This window comes from Artibeus jamaicensis, unplaced genomic scaffold, assembly GCF_021234435.1.
Source record: "Artibeus jamaicensis isolate MK-2021 breed Jamaican fruit bat unplaced genomic scaffold, CSHL_Jam_final scaffold_847, whole genome shotgun sequence".
Taxonomy (NCBI): Eukaryota; Metazoa; Chordata; class Mammalia; order Chiroptera; family Phyllostomidae; genus Artibeus; species Artibeus jamaicensis.
Genome location: NW_026522057.1, coordinates 17,131,906 through 17,153,779, shown reverse-complemented (window position 1 = coordinate 17,153,779; position 21,874 = coordinate 17,131,906). Strand labels below are relative to the sequence as shown.

The 21,874-nt window shown below is 38.8% G+C and overlaps 2 protein-coding genes across 8 annotated transcripts; one reads left to right on the top strand and one right to left on the bottom strand.

The window, feature by feature from the left end:
• Positions 1 to 271: 271 nt before the first annotated feature.
• On the top strand, positions 272 to 4,048 carry PNRC2 (proline rich nuclear receptor coactivator 2). 2 transcript variants are annotated; one of them, XM_053660348.1, is made up of 3 exons: positions 272 to 647; positions 1,575 to 1,776; positions 2,041 to 4,048. In XM_053660348.1, exon 3 carries the CDS (start codon positions 2,059 to 2,061, stop codon positions 2,476 to 2,478), a length of 420 nt encoding a protein of 139 aa, XP_053516323.1. In that variant the 5' UTR covers positions 272 to 647; positions 1,575 to 1,776; positions 2,041 to 2,058; the 3' UTR covers positions 2,479 to 4,048. The 2 variants fall into 2 exon arrangements, with proteins under 2 accessions (XP_053516323.1, XP_036991725.1); XM_037135830.2 differs by having other exon boundaries at positions 1,571 to 1,776.
• A 1,193-nt stretch (positions 4,049 to 5,241) lies between these two features.
• SRSF10 (serine and arginine rich splicing factor 10) lies at positions 5,242 to 18,059 on the bottom strand. Of its 6 annotated transcripts, XM_037135829.2 has the most exons (7): positions 17,870 to 18,059; positions 16,379 to 16,483; positions 12,603 to 12,706; positions 11,252 to 11,414; positions 10,972 to 11,025; positions 10,736 to 10,837; positions 5,242 to 7,463 (listed from the first exon to the last, which is right to left on the bottom strand). In XM_037135829.2, exons 1-7 carry the CDS (start codon positions 17,932 to 17,934, stop codon positions 7,403 to 7,405), a joined length of 654 nt encoding a protein of 217 aa, XP_036991724.1. In that variant the 5' UTR covers positions 17,935 to 18,059; the 3' UTR covers positions 5,242 to 7,402. The 6 variants fall into 6 exon arrangements, with proteins under 6 accessions (XP_036991724.1, XP_036991718.1, XP_036991720.1 ...); XM_037135823.2 differs by having other exon boundaries at positions 5,242 to 10,837; XM_037135825.2 differs by lacking the exon at positions 10,736 to 10,837.
• Positions 18,060 to 21,874: the final 3,815 nt, after the last annotated feature.

Sequence of the window (21,874 nt, the reverse complement as noted above, 5' to 3'; positions counted from 1 at the left end):
GTCATCCCCCCCCCCCCCCCCCCCCCGCCCCCGGGAAGAAAACAGCCCGAGACCTAAGGGTTGAGGGCCCGCAGCGCGAGGGCCTGGCTGGAGCTGCTGCTCCAGCAGGCGGTTCCAGTCCCTTGCCAGGGACCAAGCGCACGCCGAGAACGCGGGAGCCTTGGGGCGGGGCCCCGGTGTCGACACCCCAAGGAGTCGCCAGGTCCGAGGGCAGAGGCCACCGGGGCCAGAGGTGCTGGGAACAGCTGGGCGGAGCGGCCTCCAAGGGGACCCGTGTCAGCGGTGGGCCCGCAGCAGTTGTTCCCGACATGCTTCTCTAGAGAAGGATTTCAAACCCTGGCTACAACCACCACCCTCCGTTTCCTCAGCCACCCCAGCAACAGGCGGTGGCTTGCGTTTCATTGGTCGGGCCCCGCATCGGCACATTTTGATTGGCCACCGTGCCTCCCGGCCCCGCTCCGGCGCTTGCCGCTGCCTCCATTTTGTCCGTAGAGGCAGGAGGAGGAAGTCGTCGGGACGCAGAGGTGGTGGCATCTAGGTCATCGGCGCTTGTGGGCTTTGTTCTTTCCGTGCCTCGTCTCTCCCTGGAAGGGGAGGGGGCTTCGTTGCTGAGCAGGAGCCGCAGCTGCAGTCTGCACTTGAAGTCGGTGAGTGGCAGCGGCTCCGCGGGTACGGCCATGTTGGCTGCCGTGCTCCCCATTGTTGGGGGCAGGCGAGATCCGGGAACCCGGCGGGGCATGGGCGGCCGGGAGGACCGGGTCCCAGCTGGGGTCGAGACAGACGGACCCGCTCGGAAGCCCCATCGGAAGAAGCGAACTTCCCTGGGCTCACCGGCGTTGTGAACAACTCGAGTTCCGGAAACTCGTAGGGCTGTTAAAATAGCCTGGAAGGCCCTATTACCCTTTAGAAAATAAAAGGGCTTACCGATAACCTGGTTTCTTGGAATAGCAGGTGAAAATGGGTTCTTGAATGTTAAACAGTCACTGTAGGGAGGCATTTTTATGTGCCTAAGATGGGAACTGCCTTGGCTTGTTAATGGCGTGTAAAAACTTATTTTAAAACCGGGAGGAGTTAAGTGTACGTAACGAAAGAAAACACTGCACGATGTAAACATGTTGGGAATACAGGCTTTGTGAAAACGGATGTATTGAAAGATTGGAAAGTTCTCTTGGAACTTTAAAGGTACGGTCTCCTTGGAAAACGAATTTTAAGCCAATTTCTTGTTATGGCCGCAAAGGCTAATGCTTCCTTATTTTGACTCAACATTGTAGTCACAAAAACCGTGCGAGAACCTGAAAAGTCCGCAGGAGAAGGATGCGAACAACTTGTTGCTGAGACTTGCAAACATCCCCCTCCCAACCCCAAATTTCCCAGGAACGAGTTCCTGGATCTCAAGGTCAAGAGTTCTTAAATGATGACAGGTTAAAAAAAAAAAAGGCCGCCTTCAGATTTTCTGCCTTTTAGTTCAAGAGCTAGTCATTCTTTAATTTATTTCTGTAGTAAGTATAAACGGTCGCTTTTTCTCCTGTGTTTTTTATTTGAATTAATCAAGTAATCTTTACTTTCCTAGCTAGGACTTCTCTGAAACTTGTGTGCTGAGGAGACTCAGATGTTGGCCTCGGCTCCTAAGCTGGATTTAGCAGATTGGCCCATGAAAACTTCTGTTTTGAGACAAAGGAAAGGATCTGTCAGAAAGCAACATCTATTATCCTGGGCTTGGCAACAAGGAAGAAGACAGGGAGTGGGAATCCTGCAATCTGAAAAGCAGACCGAAAGGTACAAAAAAACTCAACGTTGTCATTTTTATAATGCAAACATATTATGGTGGATTCACTCTAAATTGTTAGGACTTTGCAGATTTGTGGGTAAGCTCATTTTTCTTAGATAATAAAAACTGCATTATAATGAAGTGCGAACATACAATGAAGTTAAAGTAGCCGAACAGTACATTTTTTTGAGTCTTCCCTAAGATTTCTGTAATTACCATAAAGCTTTGAATTTAAATTGGAAGTTTACTCAATATTTTGTTTCCACTCACAGGTGACAAAGAAGCTGAAGATGGGTGGTGGAGAGAGGTATAACATTCCAGCCCCTCAATCTAGAAATGTTAGTAAGAACCCACAACAACTTAATAGACAGAAGACCAAGGATCAAAATTCCCAGATGAAGATTGTTCATAAGAAAAAAGAAAGAGGACATACTTTTAACACATCAGCAGCTGCATGGCAGGCCATGCAGAATGGGGGGAAGAACAAAAATTTCCCAAATAATCAAAATTGGAACTCTGGCTTATCAAGTCCCAGCTTACTTTTTAAGTCGCAAACTAACCAGAACTATGCTGGAGCCAAATTCAGTGAGCCGCCGTCACCAAGCGTTCTTCCTAAACCACCAAGCCACTGGGTTCCTGTCTCCTTCAACCCTTCCGATAAGGAAATAATGACATTTCAACTTAAAACCTTGCTTAAAGTCCAGGTATAAAGTTCTAATGTTTAAATTTAGTCATAATTAAGGGTAGGTGTCAACTATTTAATACCAAACTCACTAGGGTATTAATGTCTAAAACTGCTAATATAGAAAAGATAATTAGACTTCATCTGGTTTTGTGTTGTGCACTGTGATATGTAATGGTATCAGTGCCACTTAAAATAACTAAATTACTGACAACTACTTTTTATCAAGTATTCTCAATTGAGTAACTCCTATGTGAAACCATTCAAAGTTTAGATTTGGGAAATGGTAAGGAATCAACTTTTTCTGTTGCTTGTTGGGGTAAAATACTGATTTAAGACTATCAAGACAGATTTGCTTGTTGAAAGCTAGTGAATCTGATTATAAGCATCTTGTTAGGACAGGAAATGAGAATTAAGTTGAGTATTGAAAGTTCTGTATCCTAGAGACACCTACACCAGTAATATGCCAACAGTCTGATGTGCTGTCCAAAGAGCATGTGAACTTTCTTTATGGAATACTTGCAGTTTAGCGATCTGATTGGTTGTGAATGTGGAAGGGGCACTAGGAGCAATTCAGAATGAAGTGTTTCTCATGTGCAGTGGATAGATGACTGCAAAAAAAAGTGCCAAAACCATTTTTATAGAATCATTTGGTGGTCAGAGTAGCTTTCAAAATGCATTTTTTAAAAAAAGCACTGCACAAGCTATTCTGTGATCTGGCTTCACATCATCCCTGCAAAGCTTGCTTAAAATAGGGAGCTATATAATGTGAAAGTTTTTAGTACGTAGGAAAAAGCCATGTAAATATATGTAATAAACTTGTAGCATATGTAAAGTTTTGGCATTTATCCTACAAAAATAAAGAGTATTTTAGTATAAATTTGTTGAATGTAAGACCATAGACTCTTTTTATGCCTATGGCCTAATTTTAAAGGTCCAGAATAATTTGTTTTTAAAGTCTGCCCTTGTGCTAAAGTGCCAGTGTATGTATGTTAAAATTTTATCTGGTTGTAAACTATATTTCAAAATAAATACTAGTGTAGTAACTTTTATATAACTGAAAAGGTTTTAAAGCTGCTAAAACACTTCCTATTTTTAAGAGATGTGAAATGCAGTATGGGACTATTTTAATTTTTACTTCTTAAATCCAAAGATTAACTATGAAAGGGTCCATCCAACCTTAAGAATTCATACTGGCTTTGAACAATTTTTGTAACTTATAATACAAACATAGTTTAATGCCAGTGGGTTTTTTGGTCATCAGTAAGTGCAGCCAGGGGCCACTTACTCAAAAGATGTGATTGCTGGCATAATACCTTGATAACATGTTTTACCCACCTTTATAAATGCTAAGTATAACATTAACCCAGTAGATTAAAAATGTGGGAATTAAAAATTTGATGGCAAGTGCCGTTTTCTAATTTGGTGGCTTTATGAATATTTTAAAGCAGAATGGCCAATCTGTATTTTCCCAAATAAATTCAGGTGAAGTAATATTGCCCAAGTCAAACAATTACATCCGAAGATAAGTTTATGTAGTACTTAATGTGCACATATGAATTTGAACCGTGAAATTAAAATAAAACTTTTCCCCCCCAGTGGCTTGTTTATTTTGTAAAAAATGCTGACTTAATACTTGTTCTTAGAACTTACATAATTAACCCAACTGAATGATTTAAGATTGCTTTTAAGAATCAACCAATTTGCTGATATATTTGGATTAGTTCAGCAGCTATCCAAGAAAGCAACTACACGTGACTCTCCAATCAAGACTTAACAAAAGGCTGTCAAGTTTCTCATTTGTTGTTGAGTAAAGCAGGGTTTAATTGATCTCCCCCTGTTCTACATTCTAAGATTATTTAAGTTTACGGGGGGGGGGGGGGGGAGAAGCACCCAGCACAAAAAGATTCCCTCAAATTAACAAGAACCTAGAACCTTTATATTTGTTGATAATTCTGTAAGTTCTGCCCTAGCAGGGCAAGGCTGTATTTTCTCATACAAACTAGGAAACAACTGGTTTGGAGAAAGTAAATCTTCCCTGTTTTATCCCCAGTGCCATTTCTATGGAAAATGCCAATTGCCAAGCTTCTTACTATACTGCACTAAAGTTGCACGACATTGAACAATTCTCAGCCCAAGTGTCTTTGTTAGTAGTGTAAGATTTTTGGTTTATGATGGACTGAAACTAAGTTCAGAGGTTTGAGGGTGGGAGTAGAAAACCTTTCACCTTGAGAATTAACAGCTAAAGGTAACCCAAATACAGGGTCAATAACATTTCATACCTTAAAAAGGTAGTTATAATTAGCCTACAGGTGACAAGTACTTCCCAAATCATTGCATGTGCACAAACCTATCCTGCAGGGCAGAAGGCCCCCAGTGTGAGCTCTTGGTCAGTGTTCAAAATGTAAATTTGACCTATCTTTGATGGCAGAGTGTAATCATGGCATCCAAGTCTATAACCTATCTCACATTTAAGTTCTCATCTTCACAAAAGTACAAAATGGAAAGAAATTAAAGGGTTTTCAGTAGGTTTTCTAATATTTAATTGCTTTCTCATATGCCATTTGTAAAACAAGAGGGACAGTGTTTAACCTTAAATGAAAGCCTACCTATCCAGTCACAAGTCTGTAAGGCAGAGCTAAACCTTAAAAAAGAAAAAAAGCCCAAGATTTTTGGCTCCTAGAGTTTTCTTTTTATTTTGCTCTCCAGCATTCAAAGAGATGTGATCTACAAAAAAACTAGACACAAAGGCCTTTTACTTAACAAACTACTCTGTCAATTATCAATGAAATGAATTTACATGCCTTGCTTTTATTCCATACCAAAAAAAAAAAAAATCCCATCTTTAATATAAGGCTCAAACAACTGTTAGGAATACAAAAACGTAACACACTAAACATTAACAATATTGGAGGGGGCAGAGGATAAAAAACCCAAGGTAAAGAATCTTAAGCAACTGGCTGTCTTGTAGACGTCAATAGTTGAATGCAGACAAATAGGTTGCTCTATATATTGTACTTGTTTACCATCAAGAACAGTTTACTCCTGGGGACTCCTAGAAGCTTTGCTAGACCTCTCGGTAGCATGCCATTAGGTTATTCCTCAGCTCCCACTCCACTGTCTCAGGTCACAGCTTCCCCATTTCAAAGTATCTCAGGATTTTGTAAACAGGAATATGACCAAAGAGTAATACTTGGAGTACCAGCCTGGAAAGTGGTAAGTTACAACTGTGAAATCTTGGGTCACATTTAATCTCTCTGCATCTAGAAAAGTTACAAAATACTTTCTGTAATTAATCCTTCTTATAAACCTATTATATCTTCCCTCTAAGTGAACCCCAGATTCCATTAAATTAGAAGAAAATTTCCCAATTAACTAAAAAATAGTGCAGAACACTGACAAAAATGAACCAAATGAAAAATCATGGACTCTAAGTATCTGCCACTTATTTCCTGTATAATCTTCCAAGTTTGAAATTAATAAGGGTAAAGATAACCTCCATTTTATACCTCCCTTATGTGTATTGTTTTCAAAATCTTTAAAAGTTTAAACACTTTCATATTCTTAGATGAATAACTATGAATTTTAAATATGTGGCAGAATTAAGACAAAAATGATAGAATCAATATATATATAGGCAAATAAGCTTCATATCCTAATAAGGAACTAAGGAATCCAAAACATTTTGTGATACTATAAAAGTTATTTATTCACTATACACAGAACATGTCCCCTATAAAATGTACATGTCAATCACTAAAAAGTATAACTTGGTGAACATTTTCTCAATTACAGAACATACTAATAAGTCAGTTGGGATAACAGCTCTCTGTCTGCCTCAAAATAATCTAATTATAGCACCCAGTGTTCTTCATATCTAATGCAAAATGAAATACTTTCAGGGGTTTTTCTCCTACTAATGTGTTTGAGGAAGCAGAGTTAACAATTTATATAATTCTAGTATATTACAGTCACTGCACAATAAATCAGTTTATTACAGATTAAACATCATTTTCTCATTATTTGTATTAATGGGATGCAAACAGAAATAAATACCAGATACTTTTAAATGGCAGGTAACCACAAAAATTACTTATCTTTGATAGTATATTGGGCTTTATAATTACATTGGATATGAATGGTGCAAAATATTGTCACAAACAATACACCTCAAACAAAACAATGAGGCAATACTGTAATGTTATTCACTAGATTGTGCTCAGTAGACATTTATTGAATAAGTGAATTTTTAATCTATTTCCCCCCAATTACCCAGTACAATTTTTGCTCACAGTAAGGGCTCAGTAAATGTTTGCTGAATATACTGACTAAGAAAGAGGTGAGAAGAGATGGAACCTCTTAGCTGGATGTCAAGTATCATAATTGGAATTTACCTGGGATTGAGTGTGGAAGGAAGCTGTAAACCGCACATGGCATACAGGTAAATAAACTCAGATACCAACAAAGCAAACCATTAAGCAGAAAACAGTGGCACTGGAATAAACAAAGGCAAGATTTGCCAGTAGCAAAAATGTAACTCACTTTCAGAGATAACCAAGAAAAAGTTTATACTGGACCATACCTTTTCTCACCCAATTCAGTTTGAGACAGACCAATAGAGGCACTGTTAAAGAGACTATGGCTGTCTTCCTTGATATTCAGACATCCTAGTTTCCAGTAATTTATTATGGACCTGTTATCCATGAATCAATATAAACCTATTCAAATTTAGGGATTAGTTTCCACAAGTACAAAGCTGAATTTCCTTTTATTTGTCCTAAAATGCTTACTTTCATACTTGAAGGGACTTCAATTATTCCATGTAGTTTCAATAACATTCTTTTATCTTTTCAGACCAGAGTCAAAATATTCACACAGTATTCATACTGCAGCACCTTCCACCCACCCTTTGGTCGCTTGAACTGCCCTTCTTTGGTTCTTTTTCCGCTTTCTCAGATCTTTCTTGAAGTGTAGTAAGCAGAACTGTACTGGGTATTCCAGCTGCAGTTTGGTCTTAAATAAAAGAAGGATGTTTGTCAGTTTGGTTTTCTTTATTCTTCTCTGTGGTATACAGGATTTTGTTAGTTGAACTGGATGTAGCAGCTTACTGGGCCAAATTTTCAAGAGAACAGCACAATACTTTCCAGGTCTATTCCCTGGGTTGTAACTTAACAGCTCATACTCTATGTAGCACCTTTCCTTTCTCACTGAAGCATTATCTGTCATTTTTCTTCTTGCTTACTTGATTAAAAAAAACAAAACAAAAACAAAACTGTAAAAACAGAGGTGAAGTGTCAGCCCTCACTGGAGAGTTGATGTTCTATTCTAATATACTGAGCACAGTGCCAGACACACAGGTTCCCAAGAATTATGGAACTCAAGTATGTAACCCCAAATTAAAGCACTGTGTAAGGATCCTCACTGCTATTACAGGATCCTAGCTATCACAGGATCAAATGTAAAAAAGTCCTTTTGAAGCTGTCAGGTACGTCACTTTAGAAAGAACATAGTCAACTGTTAAAGTAAGTGACACAGGCTTAAAAGAAAAAAAAAAAGAAAGAAAGAAAAAGGTGGTATTTAATTCTAGAGAGACTGAGAACAATCTCCTGAATCTACTTCACTCCAATTGTAGTCCATGAAAAAAAAATTTACTAAAGGACCAGGCCTGGGCTCAACTCCTAGACCTGCATTTTACAGTCTTTTGTCACTCAATTTCGTTATCTGTGATATGGGGAAAATAAAAGTATCTTTCTCATAAGGTTTTTGAAGAGCAAATGGAGCCTTTAACACATAAAGCCTTTAGAATGGTGTCTGGCACATCCTAAATACTCAATAACTATCAGCTGTAATTGTTATCATTGTATAGTAGCTAGAAGTCAAACCACAAAATACTTAAACCAACTCCCCAAAATTGTTATCACTTATTAACTGCTCAGCACATTCAATGCAAAAGCATTTAAACCATGCCATAAACATAAGCCTAGCATGTCTTGTTTAGGACGGGGAATAGTAGAATTACTGGCCTATCCAATAATGAAAATATAATTAGCTGGCCCAAATTTCATTTTAATACATACCTTAATATTACCAACCACTGCTAAGTAATTTAACCCAAGGGGCTTTCATATCACACAAGGAATTTCTAAGTACCATGTAAAAGATGTACCTTACTGGCAAGCTCTTTCACTTCCAAGTAAGAGTTAGTTGTGCCTAGTGCAACACCAATTAAAACTATTCTTAAATCTACAAAGGTTTGTTTCTATTGTTATTTTAGAATCTCATTAAAAACTATAATAATTCCAGTTAATCATTATTTCCTTCATTTTGTTTTTATTATAGCACGTTTGCTTAATTTACAGCAAGCAGAAAATAAGCTGGGTCTTATTTTGATCCAAACATTGATGTTTTAAAGGTTGTACACAATATTAGTTAAAAAGAACATATAAAAATACCTTTTTAGAAGCTTCTATAAGAAAGAAAATACAAAGTTTAACCCCACAACTTTCCTCTTTGCTAGAACTGCAAACTACTGCTACAGTTTTAAATAGACTTTTTGTTGTTTAAACTATACATCCAGGAAAATCTAAAAAATTAAAAGAAACGTGCATATAAATGATTGCATAGCAGAACATGAACATTAACTGCAAAACAGTAAAGAAATGAAAGTTAGAAATACTATCAAATATACAAAGGTTCTAGAATCAATCCTTTAAACACATTCCACGAACAGTCTTTAGAAAGCATCTTTTGTTCTTTACAGGCAAGGCCTAGATTACTTAAACCAAAACTGGAGGAAAAAAAAGCACTCCTGTAAAAGGAGTTATCTTCCACAATATTTGTTACTGATAACCTGGCAAGCAAGCAATCCAAAAGTTTTAAAGTTGCTAGCTTTTATTCTGAAATGAGATTGGACGCATCGGGTAACTTTTATTGTCCCCAAAATGACCTCTCAGAGAAATACTAGAAATTGTATTTGGTTAAGGGAATTATTTTCCGTTTTAGTCAGGTACTACATTGATAATCAAAAACTCAAAGATGTGGCTTGTACTTAAAAGTCAGTTCTTTTACTGAAATTATTTTAAATTTCATGGCACCACAGAATCACCTAGAATGGGAGTGTTGCTTCTCAACTTGCCTCACATTCAATAAACTGAGGTGTGAAGAACAAGCCGCCTCCATGAAGAGGTAGACAAATTTTGATACGAATGCACACACACCGAGTGCTGTAAGTATCAAAATTCAGTTCTTTTACACTATGCACACATAAACTTACTCTGAAACAATTTACTTGCTTTTAACAGCAGCCAAGAAAACTAAGCTATTATGGTATAATGTTCCTAAAAGTTTAGAGTAACTACGTAAGAGCATCCTTTTCACCTCAAAATGACTTTTGTCATCAATGACCTGCTCAAATTTTAAGGTGAGTTTTTCTGATATATGTTCCAAATCGTTATAGAAACCAGAAAAAAAAAAAAGCAGTGAAGGCTCCATGTTTCAGTCAAAAACTCAAGATCTCCCTGGAAATGCTACTTAATCCAGTTGTGATCATTCCCTATGACAGTGGGGTTAACAAAAGAACTATTCCACACTGTGTCATAAATTAACTATTATCACGGGCCTAGACATCTTGACAAAAGGTCCACCCTGAACCTAAATGTATCTGGATCACTCAAGTGTACTGTGGCTACAACTTCACTTTTGTATCATTCTATCTTATTAGCAAGCTACACTTCTAGGTTAACAGGCCTATCAAATATGAATATGAAAGTCTATTTTTAATAAGACAATGTTGCAAATTATGGTCAACCAACATCTTTTCACCAATACTTCAAGCATAAAAAATGAGAATCTTTACAAAAATATACAGAGACACCACAAATTGGTAGCTGCCCATAACATTAAACAAACTGGACTCTTAAGAGTGGCTTCTCAACAGCATATCATTTTAATTATAACCATTGCCTGGTACAGGGAAAACTGACAAGTGTTTTGTAAAGCATCATTGCAACATTGTACTCCTGATAATTTAAGTAAACCAAACTACGAGTAAATGAATGATACATGCCTAAAAATATCATGGTTTATACTATCAGTGGCCACTGGACTTGGGACTAGTCCAAGACCTTGATCTAGATTTTGACCTAGACCTAGACTGTGATCTTGACTGAGATTTGGATCTAGGTGGTTCTTTTTTCCTTGATTCCTTTTCATATCTTGAGCCAGACTTATAATGTGTTTTGGAATCTGTTTTAGAGGTGCCTCTAGTTTTGGTGTGAGATGCAGACCTAGAACGTGATTTAGCCTTCATTTCTTTCTTGGGCTGGGACTTGGACCGTGATCTTGAATTGGATTTAGATCTTGAAAAAGATCGATTTCGGTGTTTGAATCTTTCAAAACAGAGGAGAGATACAATTAGAGTAAAAATTAGATTCTATATTAATCAAATTTATTATTTTTAGAGCAAAAGTTCACTCTGAAATTGAAAAATATATTAAGTCTCTTTCAAAGCAAAGTTATTTACCTATCATTGTCGGAATGGCTTCTGCTACGCCGTGGTCTTCCAGTCGGTCTACTGCTAAAAAGTACACCAGAAAAAGCAAACAATGACAAATGTCTGTTTACAGTCTTTTAAAGTTTCTAATTTAAAAAGTGAACCATAAAACTTTAAAAATAAACACTAAAATATTTTTAGTCTCAATGAAACATACAGTGTATATAACTAGAAGTATACAAAAAAGGCAAAAAAAAAGCTAACAAACATAAAGCTTTCTTGATAGATCACTGTACTGTAGCACACTTACTTTCTAGGACTATAAGATCTTCTATAGTTGTAATCAAAGGACCGACTTCTCGATCTCCTTCTTTCATAACTTCGGCTTCTAGAACGTCTGTATCTGTCATAATCATCATAGCGTGAAGAACTGTACACATTCCTTCCTTCCTTGGCTTTCATCTGATTTGGAGCTATGAAATACATAGAACAGAAATATTTATAAACATCAATAATGTAGTATGTAAGCTGTCAAATTATAGGTAAAATTCTTGTGCCCCTTTACCTGTCTTATATATCCCCAATCTGTGTCAGTTAACTGTGAATATTAATCTTGAAAACTGTTATTTTCAAAGAAGTCTATCAGAAGACTGTTTTATGTTAAAAAAAAAAAAGATACCCCCCAATTACTCCCCCTCCCCAAGACCTCTCATCATGTGACTTGCTATCCAAAAATATGCTATGACTTTGACATTAGGTAAATATAACAATGTATTGTTTTTAAATTTCCAATTAAAATATAAATGACTTTTGAACCAGATGCTATTTGGAGTTGTCCCACTGTCATTTCCATTCATTAATAACAGAATTAACCATGACAAAATACTGGTGACCTATGAACACTGTGTGTCAAAATGCAGTAAGACACAGTCATATAATTTTGAGATCACAACACAGGAAAACCTAAGACAACTAACTAACATCAAATGCCTCAGACACGCCCTCTTGGACAATTCTCAATTCTTAGGTTATCTCGTTCAATTCTAAAAAGCAGGTACTTTATGTGTGTATGTATATATAACACAGAAAATACCCAGGAATCCATCAACCAACCAAAGACCTAGAGACTACCAATAGTAGCATATGTCCACCAAAGTGCTCCTCCTCTCCAAGACAGGTATTTTAAACACTATCATTTAGTATCTTCTCTAAGATAACATAATGGTTGAGCCAAATTCAAACCCAGGTCTATTTGACTTCAAAGCCTGTACTCCTGCCTCATTAGCACAGTTAAAATCTGGTATATGCCTGCACACTAATATAACATCTAGTCTAGGTTTAATCTATACAGCCAGCCTTTCCCAGCCTAATTCATAGCCATGCACCCACACAATTGCCCAATTATAACTGGAGGAAGAAAAATGGCTCAAGAGACCTAAAATTTTATCCCTCTCAATTCCTCCCCCAGTATATTAAACATGCCACAGCTGACAGCGTCAATGCACGTAAAGAGTCCAAACATATTTCAGGCATCCTACTCTCACGCTACCTTTTGTCTAGCCCAAAATTTTGCAACACATCTAAAAATATGAAATAAAGCATTCAAGATACTTTATCTTCTCCAATGATGTATTACACACATTAGGCATAAAGGTACTTACTCTTCCGATCCCCCTGTGCAAACTGTATTTCAATTTGGCGACCACAAATCCATTTTCTGTCCAAATTATGTAAAGCATCTTCGGCGTCACGAACATCTTCAAATGTGCTAAATGTTAAGGGGCTTGGGAAGCGTTGCAAACTTTGATAATGAATGAAAGTTCAATCGGTACATCTTAAACAAATCACAGTAATATTAAGCTCTTGATATTATTCTAGAAAAACCTACCAGACTCCACTTACTAACTGGCTGATTCAGCTATAAACACTTCACACTTTTGAATTCCCAAGACATACATTTAAAAACACATGTGAATACAAACTGTAAAGATGTTACTGAAATAAGATGTTATAGCTGCACTACCAAGTAATCCTATCAAAAATGTTTTCCTCAGTTTTAAGAATTAACTTTACCAAACAAGACAAAAAGAAAAACAAGCGTTAGTCCTAAGTTGTATGTTAAAAATTTCTTAAAATAAAACCAAAACTGTTTTATATTTCAAATGAAAAAGAAAATGCCAATAGTTCTTGTGTGAGCAAGCAGAATATACAAGAGATGAAAGCATTAACCTCAAATTTTGCCATTTTTCTCAGACATATCTAACACTGTCATTTAATGTAGTTGTATTCCTTATTATGTGCAGGAAGACTGGTAAAGAAGCCACTTGTGGATATCAAGACAAAATCCAACAATCCTCAGGACATCACCGTAGCAAAAAGTACATTAGTCATGAATAGACTATAAGAGCATGCTCTCAAGAAGTAACAGACCATTTCTAAAAATTCCTGAACCAAAAAGCCTTAACAACAATGACACGTAACACAGTACCCAGCAAAGAAGTGAATGTGGGACTGCCTTTAATCTGAGAATTTCAAGACAATTATCTCTGAGCATACAGCAGGAACTCTTGGTCCCTCGTTTGAGTCTAGGTTCCCTTTTCTTCACTCATGTCAGCAACGATGCTATGTGGCTTTACAATGTTATTCTACCCAAATTTAGCACCTTTCCTAAAACCACCACCCTCATGGAAGCCAAGCACATACTTAGAGCAGTGCTTGACATAAAAGCTTTGCAAAGGGAGCTAGGTTAGGATGTTACTAACCTAGGGAGCCAGGTGTGGACTGTTACTATTTTAACTTGCCAATTTTCCTATTTCTTGAATTTCAAAGGTACCTTGAGAAGTGATTAAAAACCACCCCTATCCCTGCCTGGTGGGGTTAGGCTGTTTGGCCATTCTGCAGAGTGAAAGGCCGCCAGTTTGATTCTGTCAGAGCACATTCCTGGGTTGCGGGTTTGGTCCCCGGTAGGAGAGCATACAAGAGGCGACCAGTTGATGCTCTCTCTCACCTCAATGTTTCTCTTTCCCCTCGCTCTATAAATAAATAATCAATCAATCTTAACCGGTCCCCCCCCCCCAAGTGACATACTACCCCTTCCCTTCAAGACTGATACTAACATTTAATCCAGACTAAAAGGTTTTTACTTCACTAGATTTTTTGTTGTTGTTCTGAAAGGACCACAACTCTCTTTTCCTAAGAATATTATGTATAGGTTAATGCACTGAGAGGTTTTTCCCAAGTCCTAAATCATAGGCCTTTCAATATTGAAAGACAAAAGCTGACTGGGAGTTTAATACCCTAACAAATAAGCCCTCAAGATTAATGTAGTTAGGCTCTAAAGTAATTAAAAGGAGTACGTGGATGCACTAATTTACCTGTCACTTCAAGAGACAGAATGTAATAACCTTTTAAAGGATTTACACCAAGAGGTAAAGAATTAAGGGGAGCAAATCACCCTTTCCGGCTACCCTCAAAAACCTTGGTTGGACAAACAATGGTAATGTTCTATCTACTCTACCTGTTAAGAGAAGGCAAATGGCCACAGCAGGGGCAGCCAAATATCACTCTGATGCCACGTATAAAGAAACTTGAACTCACTTAAAAACAAAAACAAAAAAACTATTTTAAGACCGTAGAAATGCTGTATTTGTATGAAAAACACATAATTTTCCTTTAGATGACAACTTTCCTTGCTCAAGTATCACATATTCATGAGCCATACTACTGTTGATGCTGGTTCGCAGGCCACCCCCAAAGGAGGTCAACACTGTAAGCAAGAATGCATTGTTACTAAAAACAAAACAAAGCCCAAGCAAGATACAGCTCTTATCCTCCTTGTAGCACAGCTTTGCAACTACTTCCCACAACTGTCCGTGATCATTGGCCCTGTGGGAGTAGCAGCTTTCAGCATTTAAGTCTCACTGGGACTCCACAAGTTTCAAGAGACTTACTGAACTTAATTAAGCAGTAAGAAACTTCTCTAGCCTGAACTCCATAGCCCTAACTTGTGTTGTCACATGGAGATGATTTTAGTTAAGAAAGTAATGTCACCTGAAACTCTAGGCCAGGGAATGATTTCCAGCAGGTACCCATACTAAGGATAAGGCATTCTCCAATCCATTCATGGCTAACTGATCATATGTACTAAAGCAGCGTAGGGCCAGCAGGCTTCACAGACCTAAGTTCCAGAAGTTAGGAGTATATGTGTGTCCCGCAGAAGCCACTTTAAAACCTATTTATCAACAGGTAATTTCTCTAGCAGATCTGACCCTACAAGACAACCAGAGCTGTTTTTAAGTAGTCCCCAGTGCATGCATGTATTTCCCCTTTAGGCACAGCTCTGAAAAGTTGGCTTGACCACAGAATCTCATGCTACTCTGAACAGCACTGTCTGCTACCCTATGGCATCTGACCACCTGGGCCAAAACAGAAATACGCTAAATTTAGGCTTAACATTACATCCTAGTATGCTTTAACTTGAAAAGCTAACAGTACATTTATTCAAGACCGAAATCACAGCATCAAAGGCCCACATAAATCAAGTTACAGGTTTTGTCACTAGACCAAACCAGAATAATTTTGAGAATTAACTGCTTACAAAACATTAAAAAAAAAAAAAAAGGAAAATAGTTATTCTGTAGGATACATCAGGTATGACTCCTTTAATCTTGGCCATCATTCAACTTCATCTTGACCTTTAACTCTTTAAGTGCTTGTCAGAAGGACTTGTCATGAGATGCTTGGCCAAATATGACAGATGGCTTTATCTTTAACTTTGAATAACAACCTTTTCCCCCTTTTGTAGATAAAGCGAGGCTTTGTCTCCCATTAGGCTTGTCCTTCTTCCAGCTTTTCTTTATTTTTTCTTTTCCCAAACTCTCCCTTCTCTTCAAGCCTGATCCTTAAGAGGTCTTTGGCTTGTCTACTTGCCTTAAATGTTGAACTCTACTCTAAAGGTTCTTTCATGCTTTCTTTCTGGGGTCGCCATAACTGTACAGCTTTACATTCTCTGAGGTAACAACAGAGGACAGCAAATTAGGGGACAATATTGAAGAGTTTACCTCATCGTTATACAATTTGTTTTGATCATGTGATTTAATTAACAAACAAGAACACCAAACTTTAACTGCTAAGCACAAGAACATATTAACTTTTAATCTGATTAACATCGAAGGTGATAGAAACCAGAGTGTATTCAAATTTAAATCACATATTATAATCATTGACTTGAGTTTCAGCAGAATAAATGGGAATTTATAGCTTACTATTTTTGGATTAACTTTAAGAACTAGAGCAATGTGTAAGAATTTTCAAAAATTCGAAGACATGACATTCATTAAACGACAAAAATAACTACTTTTTAGATGTTACCTCTTACATAAACTTGAATTTCAAACTTCAACACCCCTCACTAATCAGCCATCTGAAGAAAGGATATTGAACATAAGCAAATCCTCTTGGCCGGCGAGTGTAGAAATCAAGTGGAACATACACATCAACTATAGGACCATAACGACCAAATTCACGTCGTAAATCTTCAGACCTAAAACATCATAAGAAGATCTCAAGTTTTTACATTCACTCCATTAAAAAGAGTTTCTTTGTAAGGAAATAGGTGTCTTTTTGTATTAGTTAACAAAAGGGAAGGTGCTGTATCCCTGGGTTACCTGAAACTGACAAGCTTTCTAAATCTGAATAGGAGCCAATTTTAAGAACATACAAAAAAAGATAAACATACTTTTTTTGATAAAGGAAGGCTAAGACCCAAAATCTTGGAAGATAAAAATAGAGTTTATAACATTTAAGGGTACTTGATCACTACTTTTGTTATCTCCAACCTTCACTTTCCACAAAAGGTGTATTAGCATAAGGTTGTATGCAGGGACTGACAGTTTTTCTTTTACAGTTTCAAGTCAACTCTAGAATTCTGGGGGGGGGGGGGGGAGCCAAGCACTTACTTTTACTTCCAAATTTTAACGACAGGTTAAACACTTGGTATGTAATGCCACAAATACATATAACTACTTAAAAATATCAAGTGACATAAAGTGGGAAATTTTCTAGACGCTAAAATAATTACTCCTTACTTTCTTACTTAAAATCAGGACAGGAAAAATGTAAATTACACCAGGCTATCAAAAATATTTGATTGGGGGGTAGGGTGATTTGTGAAATATAAAAGTCTCATTTTGTAATAACATCTCTTCCAAAAAATTCTGACAGCAACTCCAAGCCATTAAGGAAACTGTGAGAACAAAGGCAGATTCTGGATTAATCCGATTTGGTAATCTACGTCCTCTAGGCAGGGGCTTCTTCAACTCCCCTTCTCAAAAAATGGCCAGTATTTCCGGGAAATGGAAGAACTAGTTAATGCCGCTTAACTGAAAAAATCTGATGTTCCAAATCTCAGTATTCCCTTTCACCAAACATCTCCATTAAAAAAGCCAAGAACGTAACACCCCCACCACAACAAAAAGGTAGCAAGCGCTTCGCGTCCCCTCCCCCCATCCCGTTATTTCGTCGGAAAAAATTTTTTTTAAGAAATCCCTGGGCCGATGGAGCGTGCGCCCCAACAAATGTGAACTTCGTATCAATGAGGGAGTGGAGGTTTCCGAGGCGGAGGGGTGGGCGCGCGGAGGAAAAGCCAAGAGAAAAGAGCTCCGAGCTGCGAAGGGGGTGGGGGACAAAAACCCCGCCACGCGGTCCGCGCCGTCCGCGGCGGCCCGGGAAGACTAGCGTAGGGGCGCCGCCCTCGCTCGCACGCCGCGGTTGAGCCCGCGGTGAGGCCTTGTTCAAGCCCGAAAGCCGGCGCGGAACCCGCCATTTTCGCCCTTTCCCTCCTCCCTACCCACACGCCGCCGCCTCCTGGGTTGTCTGCGAACGCCTGCGGCCTCCCTGCGTAGACCCCAAGTACCTTCCCTGAACATACCTGGTATCATCGGCCACGTTCCTTACGAACAGAGACGTGTTGGGAGGACGCAGGTAGCGGGACATGACTGCTACGAGAGTCTCCACAGGGACACTAACGGGCTCACTAAACCCTCCGCGGCTCCAGCGGCGGATCCTCGGTCACACACAGCCAAAGGGCTCCGCTAAGGCAACCGCCTCTTCTCGCGAGACTTCTCTCCCGCCTCCACCGCCCCGCCCCCGACCTGGGCGCAGCGTCGGGACTGGCAGCTATTCTTTCCCGCGAGATCGTTTGGCGGGCGTCTGCGCATGCGGACGGCTGTGCTACGTGCCGCACCCCGATCTCTTTCATTGGCTTCTCGCTTAGCCTCTTCTTTACCTCCAAGCGCGCTCTTTCTTTCTTTAATACCTTATTTTCCCGCCCTGTTCTGTTTTACGCCGGTTCCCCGCCCCTCCTCTTGCCAAGTCAGGAGGCAGATGTTTTAACCTCCACGCCGCATTTTACAGTTATTACTAACTGGATGGAGTCTTAAACACTTTTAATTCGGAGAGACTGCCATAAGTTATGCCCTGGCTTTTATTAGATCGCTGACCAGAAAGAGAAGAATTTACAGCTTCTGTTGAGTGAAAGAGGAGTGTGTGTCTTTGTAGAGAGATGGGCCTGTTTCTTCAGGCTTTCTCCACGCATCCGGCGGTCTCCCTGAGGGCCTTTGCCCAAGCTGCCCCTCGCCCAGACCCTTCACAGCCATTTCCTCCCCTATCCACACCGTTTCCTCCTTATTTTAAGCATTCTCAACCTTTTGGTGGGACACAAGCCTTCATCTGAGTCTCAGTTGTCATCTACAGTGTTTTCTCTGCTGCTAATGTTTTCCTGTATTGCAGTGGTTCTCCACGTTTTTAATTTCAGAACCTGTTTATGAAGAGTTAACTCTTAGAAATGATGGAAAGACCATAAAGAGCTTTGCTTATGTAAGTTATTAACATTTACTGAACTAGAATTTAAACAATGAAAATGGGACAGAATACACAGCAGACGATGCAATACCATTCAACACTTATGTAGCTTCTGGAAAATTCTACTCTACTTTTGTAAGAGAAAAAGGCAAATAATGTAGTATAGTTTTGACCTTGGAAGGGCCCTTTTCCACTTTGAAAGGGCCCTGGGACCCCTCCCAGATCCCACTTAGGGAACCATTCCTGGCTCTATCAGACCCAACTTTCTGGAGATGAGGAACCACTTTCGAGAACGTCTCTGGCACGGAGCACATTCCCAAGCTGATAGCAGGGACACAGTCCTGTCCAATTAAATGAGCTTTTATTTTATTTTTTATTTTTTTAGGATTTTATTTATTTTTAGAGAAAGGGGAAGGGAGGGAGAAGGAGAGGGAGAGAAACATCAATGTGTGGTTGGTTGCCTCTTGCCCACCCTCTACCAGGGATCTGGCCCCCAACCCAGGCACGTGCCCTGACTGGGAATCTAACCCACAACCCTTTGGTCCTCAGGCGGACACTCAAGTCACTGAACCACACCATCCAGGGCCTAATTAAATGAGCTTTTATTTTATAAAAGCATTATTTTGGTATTAATCAGCATCCAAAGCAATTGATTTGACATGGGTGGTGATAGTGTTGTAGGCAACAGATGAGTCAATGCACGCTCTCGGAGATGAAGATAGGTTTCAAAGATTTCTAATTTTATTGATTACAAAATAATAGTCTAATTATAAATTTGGTGGCCAAGCTTTACCTGCGCAGGGGCGAACCCTCGGGGTGTCCAGAGACACGGTGCCCAAAAGGGCTGCAGATGAGAGTCGCGCCTGGCTCACAGACTACGGGGTTCTTATAGGGCAGAGCAAGCGAATGCGGGGGTTACAGAAGCAGATGTGGCAGTTAGCTATTAGCCAGGTTGCTAAGTTAAAAAAACGGCGAAAGTCTCTAATTGGTGGTTGGGAGCTGGGGTCTTATCTGGCGGGCCTTGGTCAGTTACCTTATTTGGCTAGGAATTTTAACCCAGCCGTTCCCTGACATTTATTTATTACCCAGTCTCAGGAACTGCAGATGCCTAACGGCTGTTTGTATGTTTCTACTACTAATGGCTATTACATTAGTCTGCTGTGCTTCATAGCAGAGCTATTGTTTTTCTTTAAAAATTTTTTTGTTTTTTAGTTTTTTAGAGAAAGAGAGAAATGGGGGGAGAGACAGAAAAATAATGTGTTGTTCCACTTGCTTATGCATTCATTGGTTGATTCTTGTATTTGCATTCATTGGTTGATTCTTGTATGTGCCCTGACTAGGGATCGGAACTACAACCTTGGCATTAGGGTGATGCTCCAACCAACTGAGCTAACCCAGCCAGAGCCCAGAGTTACTATTTTTCTACATTTATGTTTTCCAAGAAGTTTGGATGACACAATTTATTAAAACAGTTATTGATTATCTACTATGTTTCAGACATTGTGCTAGATGCTGGAAATTCAGTGATGAAAAACATGGAGCTTACGTTTCCTTGAAAAATAAGTAAGTAAACAACCAAAATAATTCCGGATTTGTAATATGAGACAGTAATATCATAGGTTTGAGTTTAAAAAAGACTTCTAAAAAACCCCAGAGGTTTGGGTAGTATTAACCCCAGAAGGAATATATTTGCCAAGAAGGGCTCTTAGTGGTTATTTGGGCTCAAATTCGTAGAGTGTAGCAGCCATAGAGTCTCACACACATTACCTATCACCAAACAGTCACAGAAGATAGCTGTTAAGCCTTATGCATTGGATTCCTGCTCTCTGGGCAGACCCTTATAAAGTAGTTCCTGGAATCTCTTTTTGACCAATGGGATGAGACCTGCCCCATCCAATCACACCTCTGCAACTATTTTCTCATTTGCATTTTTACTGACTAATCCATAACCACCAGTTTCCTCATCTATAAAATGTAAACAATAATAGTAACCTTGCTCACAAGTTTGATGTGAGGATTAAGTGGGTTAATATGTGTGACTAAAATAAGTAAAACCATTAGGAAATGACCTCTAAAGCTGTAATATTCTGATACTTCTTGAATCATTTCTCTTATTCTTTGGTGAGAATAGTGCTTGGTGTTTTACTGCTCAATAAGTATTAGCTACCGTCATTAAGATTATTATTACTTCAGGTTTTTGTTACAACTGAACCCAATTTATAATTGATACAGCAGCTATTAAAATTATACTTATGGGGGAAGAAAAAAATAAAATTATACTTATTAAAACTGTTGGTGGTCAGGAAAGGTATTCTTTTAAAAAATATGTTTTATTGATTATGCCATTACAGTTGTCCCAATTTTTCTCTTTGCCCCCCTCGACCTGATACCCCCATTCCCTTCAGCAATTTCCCCCCTTAGTTCATGTCAATGGGTCATGCATATAAGTTATTTGGCTACTACATTTCCTACACTGTTTTTAACTCCCCCTGTCTATTTTGTACCTACCATTTTTCGCTTCTTAATCCCTGCACCTTTTCCCTCAATCTCCTCTCTGCCCTCTCAACTGATAACCCTGCAAATGCTCTCCATATCTATGATTCTGTATGTGTTCTGCTTGTTTGCTTCGTTTGTTTTTTAAATTCAGTTGTTGATAGTTGTGAATTTATTGCCATTTAATGTTCATAGTTTTGATCTTCTTTTCTTGTATAGTTCCCTTTAACATTTCATATAATAATAGCTTGGTGATGATGAACTCCTTCAGTTTTACCTTGTCTAGGAAGCACTTTATCTGCCCTTCAGTTCTAAATGATACTTTTGCTGGCTAGAGTAATCTAGGTTGTAGGCCCTTGCTTTTCATTGCTTGAATTCTTCTCATCAGTCTCTTCTTACCTGCAAAGCTTCTTTTGAGAAATCAGCTGACAGTTTTATGGCAATTCCTTTGTAGGTAACTACCTGCTTTTCTTTTGCTGCTTTTAAGATTCTCTTTTTATCTTTAACCTTTGGTATTTTAATTATGATGTGTCTTGGTGTGGTCTTCTTTGGGTCCATCCTAAAAGAGTCCCTTGTTTGG

Excerpts from the sequence above, each read along its gene's own strand:
- PNRC2 (XM_053660348.1), top strand. The coding sequence starts at position 2,059 with ATGGGTGGTGGAGAGAGGTATAACATTCCAGCCCCTCAATCTAGAAAT.
- SRSF10 (XM_037135823.2), bottom strand. The coding sequence starts at position 17,934 with ATGTCCCGCTACCTGCGTCCTCCCAACACGTCTCTGTTCGTAAGGAAC. Across the intron at positions 16,484-17,869 it reads AACGTGGCCGATGATACCAG|GTCTGAAGATTTACGACGTG; the intron begins GTATGTTCAGGG and ends ATGATGTTTTAG. Across the intron at positions 12,707-16,378 it reads AGAGGATTTGCTTATGTTCA|ATTTGAAGATGTTCGTGACG; the intron begins ATATCCTTTCTT and ends AACATTTAGCAC.